Source organism: Carcharodon carcharias, chromosome 18, assembly GCF_017639515.1.
Source record: "Carcharodon carcharias isolate sCarCar2 chromosome 18, sCarCar2.pri, whole genome shotgun sequence".
Taxonomy (NCBI): domain Eukaryota; kingdom Metazoa; phylum Chordata; class Chondrichthyes; order Lamniformes; family Lamnidae; genus Carcharodon; species Carcharodon carcharias.
The window spans coordinates 48,561,879-48,577,556 of NC_054484.1; the positions used below are offsets into that span (position 1 = coordinate 48,561,879).

Here is a 15,678-nt window from a genome sequence, read left to right on the forward strand (position 1 = left end):
TGTTTGACTGCCAAGGGGGCAGGGCGAAGAGGCTGAGAGGGAATGTTTGCCTGCCCTGGAGAGAGGCTGTGAGGTAGTGTTTGTGTGATGAGGTGGGGAGAGGCTGAGAATATATTTCTCTACCGATGAGGGGGCGAGACTGAGGGAGTGTTTATTACCAAAGTGGGGAGAGACTACAAGGGAATACTTGTCTACCAAGGGTTGGGAGAGAGGCTGCGAGGGAGTGTTTGTCTGTCAGGAATAAATTAAAACTGATCAGTAATTGCTGTAACAAATCCTGGATTATTGTCAATTTCCTGTAAACAACAAGCACTGAATTGAAATGTCGATTTTTAGAACAGCAGGAAATTCATAGATTTGTATCTAAATTGCTGGTATTTCTTTTTTGTTTGCATTGAATTTGTTCAAGTTGTGCCTTTCTTTGCGATCAGAAACCTATGCAAGACTGCTGCGTGGAGTTGCTGCACTGGAGCGCTGACTTTCTGGGAGGTGCTGTGGGTCTGCCCCTCCTGTTTCCTCGCAGAAAGTGCTCATGCAGAAATACTGACGATGGTTCGGTCCTTCACCTGCTTAATTCTCATTGATAGTCACTGACCATCAGTCTGGGCTATCAGATGTAGGTCAACAACCTTAAATCAGCTGTAAAGGCTCACTGTCGGCAGCTAGTTCAAGTGATGGACTTGGCACAAGAAATGGCTATATTAGGGCAGGAGCTATATTCCATGTTAAAAGCTCTTGGATTAAAGTTGGATTCAATTCTATCGTTAGATTGGTCTAGCCTTTTATAGCAGGAGGGAGAGAGAAAAACCAAGAACAATAAAGAACTTGCAAGTTCCCAAAAGTAGGCAAATACGTATGTCTATTTGCGTACAGCATGTTCCCACAATGAAATAAATGGTCGGGTAATCTGTTTTCGTACTGGGGATCAGGGTATTAGGAAAACACTCTTGCTCTTCAGATAACGTAGGATATTTTATGTCCACCTGAACAGGCTAAAGGGAGATTGGTCTAATGTTTCATCCGCAAGATGCCACTTCTGACAGTGCAGCATTCCCGCAGTACTTTAGTGAACTATTGGCCTAAATTTTGTATTGAATTTTTTTGATTGGGGCTTGAAACCACAGCCTTGTGACTCAGGTGAAAGTGCTACCCCTGAACCAAGACTGGCACCGACATTAATCTGTGTTATAGGAAAGGTATTTTAGTCCCTGCCAAATCATGGCAAAAAATAAATTGTAGTGAAAATGTGAGGTGGTGCAGTTTTTACATTAAAATTTCTGCCTCCAATTCGCATTCTGCATCTCCAACCTCAGTAGGTAAGCAGGTGATCAGCTTTCATACTATTTAAGTGTTGCTATAATCAACCACTAAGGGGTACACAAGATAATAGCTATATCGGCCAAGTTCTTCCAGTCAAAAGTGAAGCGATCACTGTGGTGTGGATTTCACCTTTCTTGACATTAATTTTATTTCAACGTCAGCTCTAGCATCCAACAAGTGATGGCGTCAAGCAGGCTTAGTAATCAATCACATTGAAGATTTCTCAGAGAGCAAACCAGGAAGCAAAAGCACTGATCATCATTCACATTTTAATCATTTTACAGAGAACAATTAAAGATTGGGATATGCACATGGAATTAAGATAGAAACTGAAATATCATGAACTTTAAAAAGAAATTTAAGTCTATGGATATTTTTTCAAAATGAAGTTTGATATTCCACAAATATGAAATCAGTTTTTCAGGTCCAGTGATGATGTTCAGTTGTAATTATGACACAGTACGCTGTTTAAAAGCCCAGTTACACCTCATTCAACATGGTATAACTTTTTCAAGGATTTTTACAGCAAAGCACATGGTGCATAAAGTGAAGTTCACGCAATTCTAGTGATTTTTAAGACCTCCATCTGTGGAGACTTCGACTGTGCACCCTGCGGAGAAGCAGGTAGCAACTGGTAGCAACCTCCAGATTTCCAGATTTAACTACATATGTGTGGATGCCAGGAGTTGCTGTCAGTTTGAGTTGTAATGACAAACACTGACAGCTTCATTGTCATTCATTATAACTGCAAAATCCAGGCCAGTAACCATTTCTGTTGTCTTTGTGGGACAGTATTTCCCTTATAGTCAGTGCACCTAACAAAGATTAAGAGCTCAGTGGGAATTTGCTAGTATCAGTCTGTGTCCTCCTCCAAGGTACAACACAATGGTACACCCATAAGTTATGCCACCAACTGTAAGGGACCACAGCTTTCACTTTCTACCAATGCATAGAATTACTCCAAATTAATATAAGAACAAGTTCATCATAGATTTTACATCATATATTTGCTATTAGGCATAAAGCACCAGTTGAAATTAAACCTCCCTTTACACTATCTGAATTTAGACCAAAATATGGATTGCAATCAATAACATTCCATGCAAAATTCAATACCAAATTCATAGGCCCTAAACAACTTGTTGCTTCATTTCTCATTTATTGCAGAGCCACAATGTGTACATGTTCGTAAGGGACTGAACCTAAACCAGATTAAGAAACAATTGCATCAGCGCTGTTGGAATGCTTGTGAGGACTGCAAAGTGAATGCTAAAACTGAGAAAAAACAGGAACCTGATGACCATCCGACTGTCTGGTTATGCTTAAAATGTGGGCATCAGGTAAATTGTTTTATTGAAATATTACTCTTTGTGAAACACATCATCATGAGATCGATGAAAACTTGTTCTGGACCACCTATTTCAGGTTGTTAATTTCCTTTACTGAGTCAAGTTTTCTAAAGAAATCTAGTAAACACCTTACATGTTTAGTTTACTTTTGTAGCTAAGAGCGCAACATTTTTAGAATGGTATGATGAATGCAATGTTTTATATAACTACCTGTACAGTACAAGTAATACAATCATAAGATTCAGTAACTGTAATTAAAATAGTAATATTCAAAATGGGGAGGCAATGGCATAGTGGTATTGTCACTGGGCGAGTAGTCCAGTGACCCAGGGTAATGCTTTGGGACCCCTGGCTGCGAATCACATCACAGCACATGGTGGAATTTGAATTCAATAAAAATATAGAATTAAAAGCCTGATGATGACCATGAAACCATTATCGATTGTTGTAAAAAACCCATCTGGTTCACTAATGCCCTTTAGGGAAGGAAACCTATCATCCTCACCTGGTCTGGCCTACACGTGACTCCAGCAATGTGATTGACTCTTAAATTTCCTCTGAAGTGGCCTAGCAAGCCACTCAGTTGTATCAAACTGCTACAAAGTCACAAAAAAGGAATGAAATCGGAAGGACAACCTGGCATCGACCTAGGCACCGGAAACGACAATGGCACTCTTAACCCTGTCGACCCTGCAAAGCCCTCCTTACTAACGTCTGGGGGCTAGTGCCAAAATTGGGAGAGCTGTCTCACAGACTAGTCAAGCAATAGACTGACATAGTCTTCCTCATAGAATCATACCTTATAGATAATATCCCAGACACCACCATCAACATCTCTGGGTATGTCCTGTCCCACCGGCAGGACAGGCCCAGCAGAGGTGGCAGCACAGTGGTATACAGTCAGGAGGGACTTGCCCTGGGAGTCCTCAACATTGACTTCGGACCCCATGAAGCCTCATGGCGTCAGGTCAAACATGGGCAAGGAAACCTCCTGCTGATTACCACCCTCCCTTAGCTGATGAATCAGTGCTCCTCCGTGTTGAACAACACTTGGAGGAAGCACTGAGGTGGCAAGGGCACAGAATGTACTCTGGATGGGGGACTTCAATGTCCATCACCATGAGTAGCTCAGTAGCACCACTATTGACCGAACTGGCCGAATCCTAAATGACATGTTGCAGACCCGGACTAGCAGCTAAGAGGGAACCAACAAGAGGGAAAAACGTACTTGACCTCATCCTCACCAACCTGTCTGCTGCAGATGTATCTGTCCACAAAAGTATCGGTAGGAGTGACCACCGTATAGTCATTGTGGAGGTGAAATCCTGCCTTCACATTGAGGGTACCCTCCATCGTGTTGTGTGGCACTACCACCGTTCTAAATGTGGTAGATTTCGAACAGATCTAGCAACTCAAAACTAGACATCCGTGAAGCGCTGTGGGCCGTCAGCAGCAGCAGAATTGTATACAACCACAACCTGTATCCTCATGACCTGGCGTATCCCCCACTCTACCATAGAAAATTTACAGCACAGAAGGAGGCCATTCAGCCCATCTTGTGCATGCCAGCCCGAGGACACCATGGTGCCCTTTCTAATCCCACCTTCCTGCACCCGGCCCATAGCCCTGCAGCTTACAGCACTTACGGTGCAGATCCAGGTACTTTTTAAAAGAGTTTAGAGTTTCTGTCCCTACCACCAACTTGGGCAGCGAATTCCAGACACCCACAACCCTATGCGTAAAAAAAGTTCTTCCTCACGTCCACGCTACACCTTCTGCCACTTATCTTGAACCTATGTCCCCTGGTTCTAGAATTCTCCACCAAGGGAAACAATTTTATCCTGTCCACTCTATCTATTCCCTTCATCATTTTGTACACCTCAATCAAGTCACCTGTCTTTGTTCTAAGGAAAATAACCCCAACCTATCCAAGCTCTGTTCGTAGCTACCATTACCATCAAGCCAGGGGATCAATCCCAGTTCAATGAAGATTGCAGGAGGGCATGCTAGAAGCAGCACCAGGCATACCTAAAAATGAGGTTTCAACCTGGTGAAGCTACAACACAGGACTACTTGCATGCCAAACTGCATAAGCAAGTGGTAGACAGAGCTAAGCAATCCCATAACCATCGGATCAGATCTAAGCTCTGCAGTCCTGCCACATCCTGTCGTGAATGCTGGTGGACAATGAAATAACTCACTGGAGGAGGAGGTGGCAGCTCCACAAGTATCCCCATCCTCCATGATGGATGAGCCCAGCACATCAGTACAAAAGATAAGGCTGAAGCATTCGCAACAATCTTCAGCCAGAAGTGCCAAGTGGATGATCCACCTTGGCCTCCTCCAGAGGTCCCCAGCATCACAGGTGCCACTCCTCAGCCAATTTGATTCACTCCGTGTGATATCAAGAAACGGCTGAAGGCACTGGATACTGCAAAGGCTATGGGCCCTGACATTCTGGAAATAATACTGAAGGTTTGTGCTCCAGAACTTGCTGCACCCCTAGCCAAGCAGTTCCAGTATAGCTATAACACTGGCATCTACCCGGCTATGTGGGAAATTGCCCAGGTATGTCCTGTACGCAAAAAGCAAGACAAATCCAACCCGGCCAATTACCAGCTCATCAGTCTACTCTCGATCATCAGTAAAATAATGGAAGGGGTCATCAATGGTGCTATCAAGCGGCACTTGCTTAGCAGTAACCTGCTCACTGACGACCAGTTTGGGTTCCACCAGGGCCACTCAGCTCCTGATCTCATTACAGCCCTGATTCAAACCTGGACAAAAGAGCTAAACTCCCGAGGTGAGGTGAGAGTGACTGTCCTTGACATCAAGGCCGCATTTGACAGTGTGTGGCATCAAAGAGCCCTAGCAAAACTGGAGTCAATGGAAATTGGGGGAAAACTCTGCTGGTTGGGGTCATACCTATACCTAACACAAAGGAAGATGGTTGTGGTTGTCGGAGGTCAATCATCTCAGCTCCAGGACATCACAACAGGAATTCCCCAGGGAAGTGTCCTTGGCCCAGCCATCTTCAGCTGCTTCATCACTGACCTTCCTTCCAACTTAAGGTCAGAGTGGTAACGTTTGCAGATGATTGCACGATGTTCAGCACCATTCACGACTCCTCAGATGCTGAAGCAGTCCATGTCTAAATGCAGCAGGACCTGGACGATATCCAGGTTTGGGCTGACAAGTGGCAAGCAACATTTGTGCCACACAACTGCCAGACAATGACCAACTCCAACATGAGAGAATCCAACCATCACCCTTTGATGTTCAATGGCATTACTATCACTGTATCCCCCACTATCACCCTTAACCAGAAACTGAACTGGACTAGCCATATAAATACTGTGGCTACAAGAGCAGGTCAGAGGCTAGGAATCATGTGACGAGTAATCCACCACCTGACTCCCCAAAGCCTGTCCACCATCTACAAAGCACAAATCAGGAGTGTGATGGGAATACCCCCCACTTGCCTGGATGAATGCAGCTCCTACAACACTCAAGAAGCTTGACACTGTCCAGGACAAAGCAGCCCACATGATTGGCACCACATCCACAAACATTCACTCCCTCCACCACCGACGCATAGCAGCAGCAGTGTGTACTATCTCCAAGATGCATTGCAGAAATTCACCAAGGCTCCTTAGACAGCACCTTCCAAACCCACGACCCCTACCATCTAGAAAGACAAGGACAGCAGATAGAAGGGAACACCGCCACCTGGAAGTTCCCCTCCAAGTCACTCATCATCCTGACTTGGAAATATATCGCCGTTCCTTCACTGTCACTGGGTCAAAACCCTGGAACTCCCTCCTTAACAGCATGGACTGCGGTGGTTCAAGGAGGCAGCTCACCACCATCTTCAGGGCAATTGGAGATGGGCAATAAATGCTGGCTCAGCCAGTGTCATATAAATGAATAAAAGAAAAAAATCTTCATAGGGTATTAGAATATCAATCATAATAGCAATAAATGTAATTTTAAGTATCACAGAAATTACATGGTCAAGGAGTACAGTAGTGTAACTGAGTAATAGTGTGAAAATTCACAGGATAGAATTGTGCTGATTAAGTTTCAAGTCTATATTGCAAGGTGGCACTGATGGGCCTCTATTTCAATCCTGTCCGTTATGTAACAGGATAAAGGCAAACAGACTTTTTCAAGTTAATACTTAATTAACCAGTATTGGATAGTTTTGTCTCTTCACTGTTGCAGTATATCTGTGACAAGTCACTTTTGATGGGCACTTTTTAAAAAAAAACTTTGACTTTCTTCCTCCTGTTCTTGCTTCTAGCTGCTGTCTTGAACATACTGTTATTTTATACTCCCGAGGTGGTGAGGGAAGCTGAGCAGGTAGAATTCTTCAGAATATTAATAGAGCTAATACCTGCACCAAGAGGCAAATCGATGCTGTGCCAGTTCTATCCATTTTCTGTGGCAGGTTACCAAGTGGTCCAAACAAGTTTTTATTTTTAAAATTGCACCGAAAGCTATTTTTAAAAATTAACTATGAACTAAACAATCAAAATGTAGCCATTAAAAATCCAAACATTTCATCGCACAAAGCTACATTGGCATTTAAAAAAAACTTAACCTATAACCATAGTGTCAAAAATCTCCTGTATTGGTGAGCCTTTCAGCAGCAATCACAAAGCTCAGATTGATGTACTTTGTAACAGCAATGGTGCAGTGACTGCAGGAGTAAGTCAATTTATACAACAGTTGCAAATCTTATTTTTGTTTACCGACCTATCTTTATCCTCTTAAATTGTCTGAATAGCCGAGTGATGTCTACTTCAGACAACTGGTCAGCATCGTTGATGCTGGAAATCTGAAATAAAAACAGAAAGTGCTGGAAATCCTCAGCAGGTCAGGCAACATCCTTTGAGAGACAAATAATGTTAACATTTCAGATGGATGACTTCATCAGGGCCACAGTGTGATGCAAGAATTGACAATGTGGTTGTACATGTACGTGCAGTAGTTTAATTCATATCAGGACTGAGGTGAGATAGCAAAACTGGATACGGGTGCTACTCCACCTTTTCTAACAGTGTTTTCTGTTTAGAGTCACTCACTGTACAGCTATGGACCAATAGTGGGATACGGTTACAGATCTAAGCCCACTCCTCCAGGCTGCTTAATGCTCTTTTAGTTCAGCACCTTGCGTGTGGGAGTATTACTTCAGTGACATTGTATGTACATATTTTGGTGGGGGCGGGAGCTTGATATGCCATCAACTATAAGATTAGCTCAGAGCAAATCCCCTTTAGCTGGTCACATTCAACATAGTTCAAGTCTATAGAGAAGCCCTTCTTTCTCTGTCAGTACTAATCAATCCACTGTGCAGGGTTTGTACTCAATAAACATCACAAAGTCTTGCAAGAAAATTGAGATCTGCCACTATTGTGAATTTGAGCAATTGTAAATGATCAGGTTCACTGGCCATATTTCTCTAGTAATCAATGACACATTATTTCTGAAAATATACAATTATTACACTATAGTTAATTCTTCAATGTGAATTCATTGAAGTGCCCTAGCAACCTTGCTTCAACATGATAAACCTAAAATTGAATAATCCTGTAAAATGAATACAATGTGTTGATAACCAGTAGTTATTTCAATGTAGTACTCTAATTTCAAGGATCAAATCAGCGTTCAGATATCTTGAGTGGCTTATAATGCCTGAATTTTTTAATTGCACCACGCTCTTGAAAGCTGCTATGCATTCTCTATGCATTCTCCACACAACTTTAATTAAAATATGTTTAGAAAGTAGAATTATGTGCATACAAACTATAGTGGAGCAAAAGCATCGACCTGCTGCATGTTTTTGTCGTTCCCTTTGTGTGGCATAAAATGATTTCTTCAGCATTGCACAAATGTCCTGGCTTAATTTGTATTTTTCAGGGTTGTGGGAGGGATTCAGAAGAACAACATGCTGTTAAACATTATGAGAAACAGCATTCAGAATCACACTCAGTGGTTCTTAATTTGGACTCCTGGAGTGTATGGTAGGTTCATTATCTCATGATAGCATATTCATGGATTATGATCTGTATATAACACAATTAAATTAATTTTTGAATCAGTTTATGACATGCTCTTGCTACCTTGGATGCCATAATATTTGTGGGTTCTCATACAACAGTCAGAAATCAAATATCCACCATTAATGAGAATTGTTTACATTTTTTGAGGTTTCTAATTCCTACTGGTTAATAAATATACAGAGCAGGATCTTATGTGGGTTAACCACTGAAGTCAGATGTTTGAGCTTCAGTATTGTCTTGTCACTAAATTGTTTTCCATCAGCCAGTGTACAGTAAAGTTACAGGTTAAGGAAGTTTGTGGTATGACCTTGTAAGCAGTTATGAAATGGTGGTCATAATGGTTTGGGGAAATTTGTAAAACTGGCAATTTGCTTATCTGATTTGAGGAGTGTGTGTAGAGGTCGTAGTGAATGGGGAGGTGCAGCTGGGCGACTTGGGGGATGGAAGCTGCTGTGTAAGAATATACTTTAAAAAGAAAAGTACCGCTGCAAGAATTTGTACAAGATTAAGAAGTTGGAGGGATTGGAAAGAATGTTTGTGAAGGACAATAAAGTGTTTACATTGACTTATGTTTGGTTTGATTAACTCTTTTTATTATTTTGATACAGGTGCTACTTGTGTGATGGTGAAGTGTGTTATGAAGTCAAAGATCAATTAGGTCAATTTGTAGCATATGTCCAAAAAAAGACAGCTGACAAATACGCTAAAGGAGGTGAGTTATTTAGAAGGTTTTTTGAGTTAAATAATTATAATATAAATATATATAAATTATGCATCCTTAACAGCTATTTAGTTTCCACATTGCAGAATGTTAAGTTTCAGTTATTTCAGACTGTTGAAAGTTGCTGTTCTCCATGGATTAAATGCACATCAATGTAAGAATTTAAAACTGATTTGTACAGTTTCCACTTGAGTTTCAGAACAAAAATAGACTGCTTATCTGCCAAAGTCAATTTGAAATATGTGTAGGTATTATTTAGCACCTGTGGAATATGATTAAATTGAGTGCTTTGGCAGGTGTAATGGTATTTGATGAGTGGTTAATGTGAGTAACACAGGCGCATCTAGTTTAAATTGATCTAGATGAAGGAACTGTGGGCATCCTGGCTAAGTTTGCAGATGATACAAAGATAGGTGGAGGGACAGATAGTATTGAGGAGGCAGGGAGGCTGCAGAAGGATTTGGACAGGTTAGGAGAATGGGCAAAGAAGTGGCAGATGGAATACAACAAGGGGAAATGTGAGATCATGCACTTCGGCAGGAAGAATAGAGGCATAGACGATTTTCTAAATGGGGAGAGAATTCAGAAATCTGGAGTGCAAAGGGACTTGGGAGTCCTAGTCCAGGATTCTTTTAAGGTTAACTTGCAGGTTGAGTCGGTAGTTAGGAAGGCAAATGCAATGTTGGCATTTATTTCCGAGAGGACTAGAATATAAAAGCAGGGATGTGCTGCTGAGGCTTTATAAGGCTCTGGTCAGACCACATTTAGAATATTGTGAGCAATTTTGGACCCCGTATCTCAGGAATGATGTGCTGGCCCTGGAGAGGGTCCAGAGGAGGTTCACAAGAATGATCCCAGGAATGAAAGACTTAACATATGAGGAACGTTTTAGGACTCTGGGTCTATACTCGATGGAGTTTAGAAGGATGAGGGGTGATCTGATTGAAACTTACAGAATACTGAAAGGCCTGGATAGAGTGGACGTGGGGAAGATGTTTCCATTAGTAGGAGAGACTAGGACCCGAGGGCACAGCCTCAGAGTAAAGGGAAGACCTTTTAGAACAGAGATGAGGATAAACTTCTTTAGCCAGAGAATCTATGGAATTCATTGCCACAGAAGGCTGTGGAGGCCAGGTCATTGAGTGTATTTAAGACCGAGATAGATAGGTTCTTGATTGGTAAGGGGATCAAAGGTTACGGGGAGAGTGGGGTTGAGAAAATTATCAGCCATGATCGAATGGTGGAGCAGACTCGATGTGCCGCATGGCCTAATTTCTGCTCTTATGTCTTATGGCTCTAAATTGTGTTGTATTTCTAATTACAGCTGTATTGTCTCAAACAAATGAAAACGGTAAGGGAAAAGAAGACAATGCAGTAGAAGCTGGAAAACATGAGAAAGGGAAGACTGTGGCACAAAACAACCAACAGATACCAGTGAAAGGACTCAGCAATCTTGGCAATACTTGCTTTTTTAATGCTGTCATGCAGGTGATTATAAAGTGTAACATGAAGCACTGAATCTTGTGTTTACAAAATATCAGCTAACTAGCTCACATCTTATTCAGTTGTCAATTTAAATTGCATACTAAAAATTTCACTAATGGGAAAGCTCAGCCGGTACTTTCATGCAACTGGCTCAGTCAGCTGTGGATTGTAATCATAAGCACAAATACAGTATTACTAAAATGTACAATAATTTTATTTCCTCTATTTTGATTAAGGGACAGGAAGACTATTCTAAAAGACTATCATTATAAACAGTCATTTACTCAGAAGACAGTATGTTTTTGCATTCTTTATCCCTGATGCTGCTGAACATAGTCTTTAAAGACTATTCTGGTACTTTATGTAGGGAAGTTTTTGAGATCTGAGTGAATTTTGTTCATTAAAGTTACTTTGCTTTGTAATGACTTCTGACAGTTGAAAGGAACAGACAGTATCCATATCTTTCATTATTAATCCAGATCTTGTCACAGACCTATGTACTGAATGAGTTGATGCAAGGGTTAAAAATGAATGAAGCTACAATGACTGTTGTAACACCTGACTCTCTCAATCTGGTAGGTGAATACTTGTGGCAAACCACATGAAATACTTCAATTTTATAGTTTGTAATCAGCCATATTATAAAACTTAACAATTGTATTTAATTAATATAGAACATTGTCCATCTTTTGAACTTATATATATTCTCTGTCCATGTATCTGTAAACCTTTGAATGATTTACACTCTGCTTCAATCATGGCTAATAAACAAATTGTACACTTATTACTAAAGGAACATTTTAGGAAGGCTCGCAAAAATTGTATTCTGAGACTTCCTTGTGAATTATAAATTATCTGTGGAACTTAAAGCATCTTTAACCCCTTACGTCGTAACACCCCTTAATTACAACTTCTGGCCCTACAAGGAATGGCTGTTTATTGGAGATAAGAGTTTATTTGCACCACAGAATTTTATTTCCCTTTTAAAATGTGTTGGAAGTTCATGCTTGAAAGTTTTGTAGACATCTTCATTCATTGAATGTTGCAAAATTGTGATGCTTAGTTTATTGCAAATCTGAAAATTGTACAATTAATTTATGGGCAATTCAGGTTTGATTTCTAGGTCACCTCATGTAGCACCTTATCAGCTAATTTACCACGTATCTACGAAGGTCATGAAAATCAAGTCACTTTAATTAGAAAAGATAGACTGACCTCAGTCAGATCCTGGTGTAATACCCACTGATTGATCAGGTATCGGTATTACACTTTTGCAAAATAATAACTTGAGAATTGCTGGCTTGCTTTTAATTCTAATACTGAAGCTCTCACATTAACTAAAACATTTTTATTAAATACAAATGTTTCGGACTATTAGCTTCTTATCCATAAAGTCTGTTGTTACATTTTGGACTTCATATCTGAATTAGAAATCTTCTAGAACTCATCACAGCTGGATATGGCCTGATGTAACTAACTTACTGCTCAGAGATGCATACATAATAACAATTTTCTAAGTTTGCTCCTCCTAAGTCTCAAAAGCTTCTTCATCTTTCAACAAAAGAGTTGCCATTTATTCTGGGGAAAAGAGTAGGCTTTTCTCCTGGTCTCCTGGCTAACATTCCTTCCTCCATCAATGTCATGCCAGAGAATAGTTGCAGTTCCACTTGGGTGCAAAGTCACCACTGTGTTTACCCACATTACAGTAGCAATGGCACAATGCTGTGTGAAGCCCAGATATTTGTGACGGGTGTTTTCAGTTTTTCCTTTTTTTTTCTTTTCACTTATCAAACCTGAACATTAGAATTTTTAAATAAGAAATAATTTGCAGAGCTATGGTGAAGGAACAGGGGGAGCAGGACAAATTGGACAGCTCTTTCAAAGAACTTATATGGATGCAATGGGTTGAATGGCCACCATCTGTATTACATTCTATAAAAAACAAAGTTAGGGTGAAGATTTCTAGGCACCAGGCATCTTTTTTCAGAGATTATGAAAGAGTCATGGAATAATGCAGTGCAGAATTTCACATCTTTTTTCTATATAATTTATTTTTTGACTTTAGAGCTTTATGAATTTTACTTTAAATAATCAGGGACACCTAGAGATTCACCTTGATCAACCAGGACCACTGTCATCAGCAATGCGCCAATTTCTTCTTGATTTCCAAGATACCAGAAAGAATGTTCTCACCCCAAAGGAGCTGTTCACTCAGGTCTGTAAAAAGTGAGTATCCACGGTTATTGCTATGCAGGTATGAAGCCAATTGTATTCAGACCAAAACACCTTGTACTGCATAAAGTTCTCAGAACAAACATAGTTTGAGGATTGTGGTGTTGGACTTGTGAGAATTAGCCTTACATTAACTAGATGATTCCATTTTTTTTTTAAAATGCCCACATAGACTTGCAATAATTTTGTTGGTTTGTATGTTAGAATGGTGCACCTTGACCTTATCGATTAACTTTTCTCCATAATGATAGCATTCCAGTACCATTTTATTTGATCTTTTTTAACCTCAGTATTCCAAATTGCCTTACAGATAATTGTTTTTTCAGGTGTAATCACTGCTGTATGACATGTGGTTGCCAACATGCAGCCGAACAAGCTTCATGACATCAATAACCCATTTTAGTGTTGGTTGTGGGATAAATGTTTGCTAGGATACCAGGAATACTTCTCTGTTTTTCAGTAAGTGCTGTGGGATCATCTTTGTACACTTGAAAAGGCAGGCAGGGCCTTGATTTAAAATCTCGTCTGAAATAGTGCAATCTTTCTTGTGGACTGCACAGAAGTGTCAGCCGAGGTTAATGTGCTCGACCTTCGAGTAGAGAACACTAACACTAAACCAATTTTGATGAAAAGAAATGTGTTGTCTAAAGGATGCCTGCATTGTAGATCTGTACCATTACATGTTTTTAATCTAATTTTTTTCCTTAGAGCTGTACGATTTAAAGGGTTTCAACAGCAAGATAGCCAAGAGCTGCTTCGTTACTTGTTAGATGGAATGAGAACCGAGGAAATCAAAGTAAGTGAACTGCAATGGTTATCAATGACTGATCATAAACTATTGCATGAAATGTACAGCCAGGGTGAGTGACATTGAGTTGAGGGGTATTTATTTATCTAAATTACATATAACAAATTCAGAGAATATGCATATGTTAGCAGAAGAACATATTTAAGATGGATAAGTGGGTCAAAAACCGTGGGTCAAATGTAAATATGAATGAAACTGAATTAGTGCAGAGGATAATGTAGACATGTCAATTAACTTTCGTTACCCAACCAGTGTGGCAGAGCATTTCATAAGAGCTAATGTAATGCTAGGATATACAACCCAAACAATATTTCTGCACAGATTTGTAAGTGCAATGGGTAGTGGACCTTGAATTTATGATGACCAAATTTGATTGCTACACCTTGAAAAATACAGAAATTGGAAAGGGTACAGAAAGTAACAGTGAGGCTAATTACAAATGTAAAGAAAATTAGTGCTAAGAGTAGTGAAATTGAGTCCAATTGTGAAGGGAATGATTAAGAGAAAAGACTGGAAAAAGATAAATTTGACGGTCTAAGAAAGAAAACAAGGAGAGACCTCACCATATGAAATATTAATCTGGGTTTACTTTATTTGTTACTCCAAAGTAAACTAGGAAAGTAGGACCATAATTAGTGACAAATAAATTGAAAATAAGTATGAGGAAAAGCTTCTTAAAAGAATGATAAATGTTTGGAATAATCAGCCATATTGTGTAGTCGAGACAAATGTATTGGTTTGTTCAAAGTGTAGTTGGGTGCTATGATGCGAGCATTAGCACATTAGAGGATGGCTTTAATGGTAAGGAGAACTTTTAAGTGAGAGACTTGTGGTACTTTTTGCCATTTGATATATTTCAATGTACACTTGAGAGTATAGTGAATAATAATAAGTACATTTCAATAGTTCATATTTATCTGTGATGGTTTACACATTTGGGGATGCGTTAGAAAATGAAGGATCTGAATTGTTTGGTTATCTGATCAGTTTAAATATCATTGCTGTTATCTTAATTTGTGTGTAATGTTGCAAGTACAGTCATTACTACCTCCTGTTTATCCTGAACAGCCAACTACACCAGGAAATTGGCATCAACCATTTACCATCACCATAGGCATCAATTACAAAAGTGCCAAATATGCCACGTTAAACTAATCTGCTTTTTCAAGCAGTTCGATGCAGTTTACACCTCAATGAAATTTGTTTACCTGTCGTTAATTCCTATGGTAGTTGGTTGTTGCATTCGCCTGCTATCACAGTGGACTTCATTGGATAGATTGCCCAAATTTAAAGCTTTACAAAATACATCGATACTGATTAAAAGGACAATTCCTTGCAATTTTTTAGTTTTGGTAATAATTCTGGTAGACATGCCCAGATATTAAACTTACATATCCCTTGGAATACACTCGCTCTCTCTCTCGCGCCCCCGCTCTCGCCGGCTCTCTCGCAGCCCCCCCCCTGCGCGCCGGCTCTCTCGCAGCCCCCCCCCGCGCGCCGGCTCTCTCGCAGCCCCCCCCGCGCGCCGGCTCTCTCGCAGCCCCCCCCGCGCGCCGGCTCTCTCGCAGCCCCCCCCGCCCGCCGGCTCTCTCGCAGCCCCCCCCCGCGCGCCGGCTCTCTCGCAGCCCCCCCCCGCGCGCCGGCTCTCTCGCGGCCCCCCCCGCGCGCCGGCTCTCTCGCAGCCCCCCCCCGCGCGCC

The 15,678-nt window shown here is 40.8% G+C and overlaps 1 protein-coding gene across 6 annotated transcripts in view; it reads left to right on the forward strand.

The window, feature by feature from the left end:
* Positions 1–15,678, forward strand: part of usp16 (ubiquitin specific peptidase 16) — a 144,682-nt gene that overhangs the window by 7,805 nt on the left and 121,199 nt on the right. For 5 of the 6 annotated variants that reach the window (XM_041211534.1, XM_041211533.1, XM_041211537.1 and 2 more), the window contains 7 exons: positions 2,488–2,660; positions 8,592–8,695; positions 9,343–9,446; positions 10,780–10,943; positions 11,420–11,515; positions 13,036–13,166; positions 13,881–13,968. In XM_041211534.1, coding sequence (XP_041067468.1) covers positions 2,488–2,660; positions 8,592–8,695; positions 9,343–9,446; positions 10,780–10,943; positions 11,420–11,515; positions 13,036–13,166; positions 13,881–13,968 — 860 coding nt within the window. Of the gene's footprint in view, positions 1–2,487; positions 2,661–6,972; positions 7,032–8,591; positions 8,696–9,342; positions 9,447–10,779; positions 10,944–11,419; positions 11,516–13,035; positions 13,167–13,880; positions 13,969–15,678 lie in introns of all 6 variants that reach the window. The other variant, XM_041211538.1, reaches the window with a different exon arrangement.